Source organism: Mandrillus leucophaeus, unplaced genomic scaffold, assembly GCF_000951045.1.
Source record: "Mandrillus leucophaeus isolate KB7577 unplaced genomic scaffold, Mleu.le_1.0 Scaffold194, whole genome shotgun sequence".
NCBI classification, from domain to species: domain Eukaryota; kingdom Metazoa; phylum Chordata; class Mammalia; order Primates; family Cercopithecidae; genus Mandrillus; species Mandrillus leucophaeus.
In genome coordinates, this window is record NW_012101965.1 from 521704 (window position 1) to 535505 (window position 13802).

Sequence of the window (13802 nt, forward strand, 5' to 3'; positions counted from 1 at the left end):
CTCGGCCTCCCAAAGTGCTGGGATTACAGGCGTGAGTCACCGCGCCTGGCTAAAAATATTTTATTTTATATATTTTGAGACGGAGTCTCGCTGTGTCACCCAGACTGGAGTGTAGTGGCGTGATCTCAGCTCACTGCAAGCTCCGCCTCCCGGGTTCATGCCATTCTCCTGCCTCAGCCTCCTAAGTAGCTGGGACTACAGGCACCCGCCACCATGCCCGACTAATTTTTTTGTATTTTTAGTAGAGACAAGGTTTCACTGTGTTAGCCAGTATGGTCTTGATCTCCTGACCTTGTGATCCGCCCGCCTCGGCCTCCCAAAGTGCTGGGATTACAGGTGTGAGCCACTGCGCACGGCCTTTTATTTTTATTTCTTTTCTTTTTTTTTTTTTTTTTTTTTTAAGATAGAGTCCTGCTCTGTCACCCAGGCTGGAGTGCAGTGATGCGATCTCAGCTCACTACAACCTCTGCCTCCTGGGTTCAAGCAATTCTCTTGCCTCAGCCTCCTGAGTAGCTGGGATTACAGGTGCATGCCACCATACCCAGCTAGTTTTTTTGTATTTTTGCTAGAGACGGGGTTTCGCCCTGTTGGCCAGGCTAGTCTGGAACTCCTGACTTCAGGTGATCCACCCGCTTCAGCCTCCCAAAGTGCTGGGATTACAGGTGTGAGCCACTGCACCTGGCCAGATATAAGGTTTTTAAATGCTACTATTGACTTACTATCTGAACTTGACTTGGAAATAATAAGCATATCTTGTTCCACAGGAAAAATAGTATTTGATGAATATATACATTATATGTGAATGTATGTATTAGACCTCTTTGTGATACTTATCTAGTGTTCCAATAGCATTTGGTTATATTAACCCTAGATTCTGAAAATTCAGCTTCTAGCAATAATAGAATAGTTTCTTTCAGATTAACCCTCTCATTGAGAATAATTTTGACTGAAGCATATGATATTGCCAATATGCAGCCATTTTGACATAAGAAAAAGAAAATTTCATGTGGTTTGATCTAATGAAATATCTAGACCAAATATTATACAATTATTTGAAGGCTATATTATAGAGCTATCAATGCAATAAGGACTTGTTCAACCGAGACCCCAGAAAGAAGGGAAACCCAGAGAGGTAAGCCTGATATTTGGCATCACTTTTTACTTCAAGGCATTTGTCAGTTCCAAAGTAAAGCTTGTTAGGCTGAGAATCCGAACAGAAAGTTATGACTAAAAGACTTAGATGTAGAAAAGAATCTTAAGCATTCTCACAGGGAAGAGAGGACACAAATGGAAATTTAGGGCCCACTGAGAGGAAGAGCCTTGGTAATCACACCAGCTTTCAGTTAAGATTCTTTTCAGGAAGGACAATACTGAATTAGACAAACTCACAAAGACTGAAGCCAGCTTTGAAATATCTCATTCCTTGACTGGATTTGTATGATTTGTTCCTAGCACTAGATATGCCAGAAGCAAAAGTAAATTCTCTCCGGAGGAAGATAACATCACCCAGAGACTCAAAGGATCACATCAATTTTGTATACTCAGTATGCGGTACTCAATCAAAATTAACTAGAACATACAATAGACAAGAATTCTGTCTTCTTTTTGGTTTTTAGTAACTATAGAGAGATCCTCAGGCAATCCAAATACTGTAATCATCAGACATGAACTTTGGGGAAATAAATACTCTATAATTAATATATCTAAAATAAATGACTAGGTGGAAAATTTTGGCAAAAGAAATCAGTATTCTAGAACTGAAAATATATAATAACTGAAATTTAGAACTCAATGGATGGGTTTAAGATCAGATTAGAATCTAGCTAAAGAAATAATTAGTAAACTGAAAGATGGGTCTGAAGAAAATCCAGACTGAAATACTGAAGGTCACAGAAATGGAAAATGTATAAAAGAATATGAAAGTTATGAGACATGGTGAATCTTTCCAACCTATAAGTATTGGAATACTAGGAGAAAAAGGGAGAGAATGGGGCGGAATCAATATGAAGAAATAACCTCTGAGCATGTTTTAAAACTGATGAAAGACATTAAGTCTCAGACTCAAAAATCACAGCCAAACACAAAACAAGGTACATAAACACTCACACCTAGGTATATCACAATAACGTTACTGAAAATGAAAGAAAAAGTCCGAAAAGCAGCTAGAGATGATAGAAATGTGACCTTTAAAGGATCAACAATAAAACTTGACTTCTCAAGAAAAAAAAAAAAAATGAAATATTTCAGAGTTCTATAAAAAAATTAGCTGCCAACCTAGAATTCAGATTTCTTACTGAAATATCTTCTAAGTATGAAGATGAAATAGATATTTTCAGACACACAAAAACTAAGAGAATTTATCAGCAACACGCCTGTACTAGAGGTAATATTAAATAGAACGTAAAAGGAAAATGATCCCAAATGGAAACTAGGAGATGCGGAACAGAAAAAAATGAGCTACAGAAAAAAATATGGTCATATATGAATAAATATTGACTATATAAAACAATAGTAATAAAGATTTGTGAGATAAGTGTTTATGTGTTATATATGTTTATTTTACACACTTAACCCTTGAACAACGGGTTTGAACTGCATGGGTGCATTTATACACGCTTTCTTCCACCTCTACCGCCCCCAAGACAGCAAAACCAACCCTTCCTCTTCCTCCTCCTTTTCCTCTTCTTCCTCAGCTTCCTCAGCCTACTCAACATGAGGATGAAGATCTTTATGATGATCCATTTCCACTTAACAAATAGTAAATATATTTTCTCATGAATGTTTAAATAACAATCTCTTTTCTCTTGCTTGCCATATTGAAGAATACAGTATATAATACACATACAAAACATGTGTTAATTGACTGTTAGTGTTATCAGTAAGTCTTCTGGTCAACAGTAGGCTCTTAGTTATTAGTATATATAAAATAAAAATCTTTAACAAAAAAGCATGGAAACTGAGAGGAGAGTAAATGAAGTTAAAGGGTTCTAAGCTCCTTGCATTGTCTTAGAAATGGTAAGATAATATTAATACAAGGTTATATGTTATAATCTCTATGGTAACCATGAAATAACTGTTAAAGAATCTAACAATTGAAAAAACAAATTTTTTTTTTTTTTTTTGAGACAGAGTCTTGCTCTGTCGCCCAAGCTGGAGTGCAGTGGCCCGATCGCTGCTCACTGCAAGCTCTGCCTCCCAGGTTCACGCCATTCTCCTGCCTCAGCCTCCCAAGTAGCTGCTACAGGCGCCCGCCACCACACCTGGCTAATTTTTGTATATTAGTAGAGACAGGGTTTCACCATGTTGACCAGGATGGTCTTGATCTCCTGACCTCGTGATCTGCCCACCTCGGCCTCCCAAAGTGCTGGGATTACAGGCGTGAGCCACCGCGCCCGGCCTGAAAAAAAAATTTTAATTAACGCAAAGGAAGACAGGGAGAGGGAAAAAACTAAATGCGACAAACAAAAAATAGCAAAATGATAGATTAAACACAAATATGTAAGTGTTTACAGAACTATAAACAGACTAAGCCAGGCACAGTGGCTCACGCCTGTAATCCCAGCACTTTGGGAGGCTGAGGTGGGTGGATCTCTTGAGCCTAGGAGTTCCAGACCAGCCTGGCCAACATGGCGAAACCTCATCTCTACTAAAACTACAAAAATTTGCTGGGCGTGGTGGTGCATGTCTATAGTCCCAGGTACTCCAGAGGCTGAGATGGGAGGACCACTTGAGCCTGGGAGGCAGAAGTTGCAGTGAGCCAGATGGCACCACCGCATTCCAGCCTGGGTGATAGAATGAGATCCTGTCTCTGAAAAAAAAAGTATGTATATTGTTACATTTTATTAAATATTTTACAAGAAAAGGGACAGCCCAGAGGCAGAATTAATGGCAAAAGATGTTAATTTTAAACAGCTGCTGCTTTTAACTGCTTTCAACTGCTGTTAAGATCTCAATGTATGTTCTTTAACAGATGTTAGACAATAAGGGATCAGTTGAGGCTGTGGTTGTGTAGCAGTTTCTAGAGCTGAGTTATTGGAGATAATATACAAAATCTAAAACATATATCATTTTTCATGAAGAAAAGTGAACTTCTTGGCAGGGCGCGGTGGCTCATGCTTGTAATCCCAGTACTTTGGGAGGCCGAGGCAAGCGGAACCCAAGGTCAGGAGTTTGAGACCAGCCTGACCAACATGGTGAAACCCCGTCCCTACCAAAAATACAAAAATTAGCCAGCTGTGGTGGCAGGCGCCTGTAATCCCAGTTACTCAGAAGGCTGAGGCAGGAGAATCGCTAGAACCCAGGAGGTGGAGGTGGTAGTGAGCCGAGATCGCGCCACTGCACTCCAGCCTGGGTGACAAAGCGAGACTCTGTCTCAAAAGAAAGTGAACTTCTTTAACCAAGATAAAATGTTTTCTAAATAATTATACGGAGTATTTAAAGATTTTTTAAGTCACAGGAATTATTGGACTAGTCTATATGCCTTATTTATTTATAGAAATACATTATTTCACTTATCCCTATTTTTTCTCTCAAGGGTAAGGGATGGATCAGGTACCCTCAGCTATTGTCTTCAGGGAAGGGAGCTACCCTAGTAGCCTCATTTAAGATTACAGCTGTACTTGTGCCCTATTACTAGGAAGTGACAAATAGTAAACCTGTTCAGTTAAAAACTTCCAGGGCCAGCTGACTTGGGCAGCTGCACACAAATCTTTCGGACTCAGAAAGGAAAAGATATATAGAGAAATGAAGCGTGGTAACACTGTAGAGAAATCCACTTTGGCCACTTGCATCCTTTCTGAAAACCAGTCTTGGACAAACCTAAAAAGAAAGAGAAATTTAGTTTAGAACATTAATGTCTAAAATTGACTAAAAAGCATAAATATTGGTCATTGATCTTCCTCCAGTGTTCTACCTATAAAAAATCCTAACAAAACATAAATCTAGATTTAAAAAACATTCAGGCCGGGTGTGATGGCTCAAGCCTGTAATCCCAGCACTTTGGGAGGCCAAGGTGAGCGGATCACTTGAGGTTAGGGGTTCAAGACCAGCATGGCCAACACAGCACAACTCTGTCTCTACTAAAAATATGAACAATTAGCTGAGTATGGTGGTACGTGCCTGTAATACCAGCTACTCGGGAGGCTGAGGCAGGAGAATCACTTGAACCCAGGAGGCTGAGTTTGCAGTGAGCCAAGATCATGCTACTGCACTTCAGCCTGGGCAACAGAATGAGACTCTGTCTGAAAAAAAAAAAAAAAAAAGTATTCGCTTTGAATTATCCATTCTAAACAGGAAGACAAATAACAAGAATATCTAAAATTTACAGGAAGAAAACAGTCTTCGAGTAAACCTAGTTTGGTGTGATTTTCAACAGAAAAAGACTATAAAACGTTTTCACTATCAATTTAAAACTGAACCCAAGATTTTTAATGGAGTTGAAATTCAAAGCAAAGATATATTCACTGAGATTTTCTTGTGTGTGGACTTTTTTGCTTTTTTAGACCAGTGCTTCTAGAAGAAATTTATTTTTCCCTTTGAGTGGCTGCCTCTATTATAAGACCAAATTCTCTTCCCCATTGGAGCTGACACATTATATTATGTGATGTATTTAATCCTTCTTTTGACACAAAGCTGGCCATATTCTGAAATGCCAATCATTTGTCCCAAATGGGTAGCAGGTATAGAAAAGAATAATGTGCTATTACGGGTCAGTAAGAGGGTTTGCTCAGCCTGGCGTGGCTACGGGAAGAGTGCGGAGAGACTCGGTGGGGCAATAGCCATGTGCAGAAGGGGAGAAGGAGACGATGGCTTCTGAATGGCTGGAAGATCGGTTGTTTACAGGGGGTTGGGAAAGATTTGAAGATTATGGGAGCTAGGTTTCTCACTTTTGGAAAAAGGATCTACAAATACGTAAAGGAGGAAAGCTAGACTAATCTATATGGAGTTGGAGAGAAATTGGAGATATCACTGTAAAATCTCATGTTTTAAAATATGTATATAAATGAATGATACACAAATAGAGACAGATAGCTGTATATGTACACGTGTGTACATATATTTCATCTTAGAGCACCTAAAAGCAATGACATCCCAAAAGCAATGAACACACCATAAACTCAGATACTGGTTTCTCAATTCCATTTCCTAATAAAATAAACCAGAATTTACTGGAGAAATGGCTGATACCAGGGTAGGGATAAGGAAAGTATAAGATAGGTCTGGAATGTCTTGACACCAGAAAATAAGGAAGTACTTAACCAAAAGAATACAGAAGCCAATTTATTAATAAAGTCACTCCCACCGGCAAAATATGGAATAATTTGAGTTTCAAAGCAAATAATTAATGTAATATAGCCTATTGAATAAAATAGGCATTCCTGAGTCCATACTGATATAAATATACCCATGAATGAATGAATAAATAGGGGAGAAGGAAAACTACCTCATAACAGAACACCAATTAATACATGCAGAGGGAATTAAGAAATTAGGAAATCACCGCTTGGAGGCCATCATATTAATAATTGCTTCAAATAGGAATCATTAATGAGTGACTCATGCCTGTAATCCCAGCACTTTGGGAGACCGAGGCAGGTGGATCACCTGAGGTCAGGAGTTTGAGACCAGCCTGGCCAATGTGGTGAAACCCTGTCTCTACTAAAAATATGAAAGTTAGCCAGGCATGGTGGTGTATGCTTGTAAGCCCAGCTACTCGGAAGGCTGAGGCAGGAGATTTGCTTGAACACGGGAGGCAGAGGTTGCAGAGATCGCGCCACTGCACTCCAGCCTGGGTGACAAGAGCAAAACTCCATCTCAAAAAAAAAAAAAAAAAGAATGATTAATGAATGCCAAAACTAGTGGGTGAAGCTTGATAAGAAACAGGATATTTACATAGATTAAAATAGTTTTTGATTACTTTAAAATTAATCAAATACTTTTAAATTATTTATTAAATATAAATTAAGTACAAAATACTTAATAATTAACTATCTTAACCAAGGGATACAATCACCAGCTGTGGGACAAATTGACATGCTATGCCCCCGATGCAATCCACAGAGAACACAGCATCATTTCCACGCTGTTCCTGCCAAGAAGGTATAAACTGAACGTCATCTTGAGGAACCATCACCCAACCAGAAATCGAGGGTCATTTGACAAAGCAGCAGGCCTGTACTCTTCAAAAGTATCAAGTCATAAGAGACAAGGAAAACCTGAGCATTTGCTCCACATTGAAGGCGGATCTAGAGACATGGAAACTAAATACAGTAGATAACCCTGGGCTGGATTCTGGACCAAAAGGAAAAGTGTGATTATAAAGGACATTGCTGCAGCAATCAGGAGTATGGGAATGGAGTCTGCGGGGTGGATGTAGTGTTGTATCAGTGCTGATTTCCTGGTAATGCTGGATGTACTTTGATTTTTCAGCAGTGTATACACCTTGTGTTTTAGGAAACACATTGACAACCTTAAGGTAATGGGCATCATGTTTGTAATTTACTCTCAAGTGATTCTAAGTAATAAGGCAAAAATGGTAAAATGTTAGCTATTAAACTGTTAACTTTTTTTTTTTTTTTTTTGAGACAGGGCCTGGCTCTGTCACCCAGGCTGGAGGGCATTGGCACGATCTCAGCTCACTGCAACCTGTGCTTCCCAGCCTCAAGCAGTCCTCCCACCTCAGCCTCCCAAATTGCTGGGGCTCCAGGCATGCACCACACACCTGGCTAATTTTTTTGTATTTTTAGTGGAGATGTGGTTTGATTATGTTGCCCAGGCTGGTCTCGAACCCTTCAGCTCAAGTGATCCGCCTGCCTTGGCCTCCCAAAGTGCTGGGATTATAGGCGTGAGCCACTGTGCCCGGCCATAACTATGAAAATGTTAACTAAATGAGGAAGTCCAGGTAAAAGGGATAAACACATTATCTGTACTATTCTTGCAACTTTTCTGTGAGTTAAAAATTATTGCAAAATGAAAAGTTTTTTTTAAGTGGCCAAAATATTTTTTTTAAAGTTTGCTTCAGTTCCAAGTTTTAATGATTGCTGATTTATTTTCTGTGTTCCTCCTCCCCTGGCCTTAAGTCACTGCTGTTTGTTTAATCCCTGTCCATGTAGCCTTGTCACATCCTGAGACGAAACAGAGTGGCATAAAATGAACCTGTTTGCATGCCGTTGTAAGGAAAGAGAGAGTGTGTGTGTGTGTGTGTGTGCGCGCGCGCGTGTAAACAGGGGCAAAGAATGGAGTCGGGCCTGTACTGGTAGCATGTAGTATCCACAGACAGAAGTGTCACTTGAGGATCTTGTCAGTATCAACAATAAAGCACAGGTAATAACTGTAATTTCCTTAGAGATTAACATTCAAGCTGAACAAGACTGTGGCAATGCCAAGAACAGCTAATCTCTAATGAGTTACTGTCCTCATTGCCTGAGACTTTAGGATCATTTTGCTAGCCTTTGAGATAAGTTTTATTCTCATTTACTTGGAATTATAAAATAGATTAATAAAATATGAGGCAAAACAGAAATGTTTCTGGCCTCCTTTCCAAAGAAGGGTCTCAGTATCTTCAGATTTTCATGTCTACTACCTTCCCACCTCACAGCATCTATTGTTCCATCCCAGCAAAGCAAATGAGAATTGAATATGAATTACTTCCAAAAGTAAACCTTGGTTATACATATTTCATATTTGTTCCTATTCTATGCTGCTACAAGGACACATTTGAGTATAATGAATCTTAAGAAGAAAGAAAAATGCTTCTGTCACATTAAAAAAAAAATACATGATCAGCAGAACTAAGGTAGGGTAGTTTGTAGTAATGACATTGCGGGGCTCATCATATTTTAGTTAATGTTGCAAAGTAAGAAATCCGTGAAGAGAAATAACAACATGTAAGAAGAAAGTGAAAAAATGTGTTTTGCTCATTTATTGTGACAAGGATGGTTTCATTTAAATAATTCATGATAATGCTTTGCAGTGTGCCACTGAATGTACAACGTGTACTTTGCAAAAATAACAAAGCTTAGTAATGCGGGACTTGAATTTAATTCTCTGCTCTTAAATTTCTGATAAGTAGAAAGAAGCTGCCAAAATTGTGATGAAAATGACTAGGAGAGCAGCTTGGAGAGAGGCCTGTGGAGGGGAGAGTGGATTTGGCAGAGGTCCCTGTTTTCTGGTTGCCTAGGCAGCACCTCTAAGCCTTGTCTGGTGGCTTCTTTACAAACAGTTTTATGGCTTGGTCAGGGTCTGGGATGCTGTTCATACCCCAGTTTCAGTCCCTGGTGCATGGTTTTGTTTTGTTTTGTTTTTTAAATTATTTATTTATTTATTTATTTTTGAGATGGCATCTTGCCATCTCACCCAGGCTGGAGTACTGTGGCATGATCTCTGCTCACTGCAACCTCCACCTCCTGGGTTCAAGCGATTCTCCTGTCCCAGCCTCCTGAGCAGCTAGAATTATAGGTCTGTGCCACCAAGCCTGGCTAATTTTTGTATTTTTAGTAGAGATGGGGTTTCACCATGTTGGCCAGGCTGGTCTCGAACTCCCGACCTCAGGTGGTCCTCTGGTGCATAGTTTAATGGGGCCAAAAGGAGATGACACAAGGGCAAGGGGAACCATAGGCATTTGTGCAACTCCTGAGTTGCATGAAAAGGAAGACAAGTTGACAAGTGACAAATATCAACGGCCATACAAATATGCTTTTGGATCCAGCAATTCATCTTCTAGGGTTTTTTCCTAAAACAGTGATTAAAGATATGTCTAAGGATTTAGCTAAAGGATGTTCCTCTAAGTGTTGTTTATAGTAGCAAAAGCTGGGGAAAACAAGCTAAATGTCTGAGATAAGTTATGGCATATCTATAAAATCTAATCTTCCTAGAAATCAGTAGACTGAGCTGAAAGAGGAATCTATGTGATATGCTTTGGCTTTATGTCCCCACTCAAATCTCATCTCGAATTTTAATCTCCATAATCCCCATATGTCAAGGGAGGGACCTGGTGGTGGGTGAGTAGATCATGGAGGTGGTTTCCCCCATGCTGTTCTTGTGATAGTGAGTTCTCATGAGATCCGATGTTTTACTGGTGTTTGACAGTTCCTCCTCCTCTCTCTCGTTCTCTCTCCCTCTCTCAATCTCTCTCTCTCTCTCTCTGTCTCTCTGTCTCTGTCTCTGTCTCTGTCACCTGCCACCACGTAAGATGTGCCTGCTTCCCCTTCCACCATGATTGTAAGTTTCCTGAGGCCTCCCCACCCATGCAGAACTCTGAGTCAATTAATTATTTTATCTTTATAAATTACCCAGTCTCAGGTAGTTCTTTATAGCAGTGTGAAATGGACTATTATACTATGAACTAATTTCAAACAGCTAGAAGCGCTGGGATTATAAAGCATAATCTCTTCAAATGGAAAAGTAATGAAAAAAGAAATCAGCAAGTTATAAAATTAAAAAGAAAAAAAAAAACACAAGGACACCAAGTGTGAGCGGAAATTGAGAAATTCACAGAAGAATTGGGCCCAGTTCTTGATGAGTAGTGCTAGGCTTTCCTACTGACAGGAGTCCACACCTTGTAGGGAAGAAGCAAGGAAGCACACTGTCTCCTGGGCTGCTACAGGAAAGGGAGACCTGGGGGAAATCAGAACAGGCCTGTACCTTGCATGGGCTTAAGTCCATATTAAATCTCCTGGCACATTAGAGACCCTGAGCTACCATAGAAACATAAATGCTGGTGAGAAAATAAGAAACCCAAGGGGTTCCCAGAGAGGAAGATACACATGTGAACCACCCCATGTGCCTCCACAACCCAGGGCAGTTATCCTCCCCGTGGAAAATAACCTCAGACTAAAACATCATGAGGGAAGGCCAGCAAATGAAACAAACAAGGGATCTGTCACCTCAAGAACTAAAGGTAATGAAATTATCCAAGAGATTTTAACATAAACATGCTGAAAATATTCAAAGAGAAGTCAAGGTAATAGTAGGAGTGAATGTTTGAAATGTTCATTTGGAAAAGAAACAACAGACATTTGAAGTAAAAAATACATAGTTTTTGAAATTAAGAGAAAACTGAATAAGTTGGATAATAAACTTGAAACCAAAGGAGGGAAAACTAGAGAATCTTAAGCAAAATCTGGACCATTGAATACTATAAAGTCATTAAAAATGATTAAAAAAATTGAAGACATTTCACTTAGTTTCATGCACTATTATCCACATGAGAGTTTCATGCAGCATACAAAGTTCCTGAAATGTCTGGCAAATTTTGTATCTATGCACCTATGTGTGTTTTCTGGAGGGAAGATTTATAGTTTTTGGGTGCAGTTTGAATACCTCTTCTCAAAGGAATACATGATCTAAAATTGTTTCATTAAATTGGTATGTGCATGTTTACTGTGGTTGTACAGTTCACTGATTCGCTTATTAAATCAACATTATTTTGAATCCCTTCTTATATTCTGGGGTTTTAATGAGACAAAAAACAAACAAACAAAATGACACAATTCCTGCCTTTATGGAGCCTACAGTATGGTTAGGAAGACAGCACCAATTTTTTAAAAAATCTAATACAGTGAAATTACAACTGTAGTTAATCTTCTGAAGAAAAAGTACATGTGTGGAAAGGCTTCCCTGCAGGAGCTAAGTGGGTTAAAGGCAACTTGGAGAAGAGGGCAGTGGAGGTAGAAGAGCCTCCTAGGTAGAGGGCAATGTCAAGGGCAAAGACAGCATGGCATCCCTGAAGAGCTGGAAGAAGGTGAGTTGGGCTGAAGCACCAGGAACTATGGAGGAAGAGGGAAGACGGGAAGCTGAAGGGGGGGTCAGAGCCATATCCCTGCAGGGCCTTAGATGCCATGTTAAAGTTTACAATTTTTTAAACTAAAACTGTTAAACAGGGGCATGATGACATGGTCTCAGTGCCATTTGAGAAGCCAACACTGACTGCACAGGGAGGGGTGGGAGAGTCCAGAATGATGGGGAGACGAATTAGAAGACCACAGCCATAGCCATAGCCCAGGCCAGATATAATGGTGGGTTGGCCTAAGGTGGTATTGATAGAGATGTAGAAAATTGAACACATGAGAGATATTGGGGGTAAATTGATAAGTGATGATTAGATGACTCTTGGGTTTCTAACTTTTAGAACTGGATGGCTGGTGGTACCATTATTAAAATAGAGAATATAGTCACATTTTGCCTATGACGATTGTACACACTTGGACGTGTTGTTTTGGGGTGTTTTCAAGACATTCAAAATTAAATATCAAGTAAGCAGTTGGATATATAATTAGGAACTCAAAGGCAATGTCTGGGCCAAAGATAAAAATTGCCTGATCACTGTTATAGAAATATTAAATAAAAGCCTGGGCATGGATTAAGTGCTCTACACAGACAGCACAGAGTAAAAAGAGAAGCAGAGTTCCCACAGGCTGGAGGAATGCCCGCATTTAACAACACATAGAGGATTTGTCATTAAACAACATGGAAAGGACAGGACCGAGAGGTAGGAGGAAGCCAGGTGAATCTTCTATCATGGCATCCACAGGAAGATTGTCATTTCGAGGAGTGAGTACTTGATTGTACTGAAAACTGCAGAGAGGACAAGCAAGATAACTGAAAAAAATCCAAGAGTCCTCTGGATTCAGCCATATGGACTTAAAAGGGCAGAAACCAGTTTAGGATGGGGTGAGTAGTGAGTTGAAACTGGGGATCTGGGGACAGTCCCTGCAGATGACTCTAGAGCAGATGTATGGCCCGTGGACTGTATCCATTTGTTTTTGACATCCCTTTTTGCAAAATGTTACTGGAACACAACCATACCCATTTACTTACATACTGCCTATGGTGGGCTTCGTACTGCATTGATAAAGCTAAGTAGTTGGAGCAGAGATCACAGGGCCCACGAGGCCTAAGATGGTTGCGATCTGGCCCTTTAGAAAAAGCTTGTCCACCCCTGTCATAGAGTGATTTGGAAGGAAGGAACAGAACACAGTGGTAGAAGCTAGACTTTTCTGAATACACCTTGTTTTCTAGATGTGACTTCTGTAACCACATGTCTTTTAATATTAAATTATCAAACAAAATTGGATTTGATAAAAGCAATCCCTAAAATTCAAAAGCAAAATGAAACCAACCTAATTGTGTATTGAGTTAGTTGAATAACCATACAGATTGGGATTATTCCATTTTAAAACACAGAAATTTGACTCTATGTCCCTAAATGTGGCATACCTTAAGGACAGTAAGAACTGCAAAAATTATTTTTAACTGATTTCAGTAATGACATAGGGAGTGGTAGTGATGGTTTTGTTGTTTTGGGAATGTTGTGCATGTATTATGGAACAAACAAAATGAGTAATTACGTTAATGTCATTGGGAACCAAGATTTCCTATGTGAAAGAAAGGAGATATGGATGCAATACAGAAAGGTTCAATACAAATCCTGTTGACTTGAATTTGAATTGAGAGTATGGATCTGAACTCTTGATGCATTGTAACTTTTTTTTAAAGTTATTTTCTAGTTCTGTGTACTAAAAATTCCTAGAAACTTGAACAACCTTATAAGATACTTACAAGAGTGCCCTATTAGGGCAATACCTAATACCAAATATTATTCCCCACCAAAAGGAAACAGGGCTCCTTGGAGAAATGGTGATCCCAAGTCTGAGGCAGAAAAAGGACAAGACGAGCCCAGAAGATTTTATCACACCAGAAAGAAAAGAAACTACTAGAAACAAACAGGTGTGGTGGCTCATGCCCTGTAATCCTAGCACTTTGGTAGGCCAAGGTGGGAGGATAATTTGAGGGCAGGAGTTCAA

At 39.6% G+C, this 13802-nt stretch overlaps 1 protein-coding gene across 2 annotated transcripts in view; it reads right to left on the minus strand.

The window, feature by feature from the left end:
* Positions 1-13802, minus strand: part of ECT2L (epithelial cell transforming 2 like) — a 112317-nt gene that overhangs the window by 67923 nt on the left and 30592 nt on the right. For both annotated transcript variants that reach the window (XM_011978411.1, XM_011978412.1), the window contains one exon: positions 4656-4818. In XM_011978411.1, the coding sequence (XP_011833801.1) occupies positions 4656-4818 (163 nt within the window). The remainder of the gene's footprint in view (positions 1-4655; positions 4819-13802) is intronic.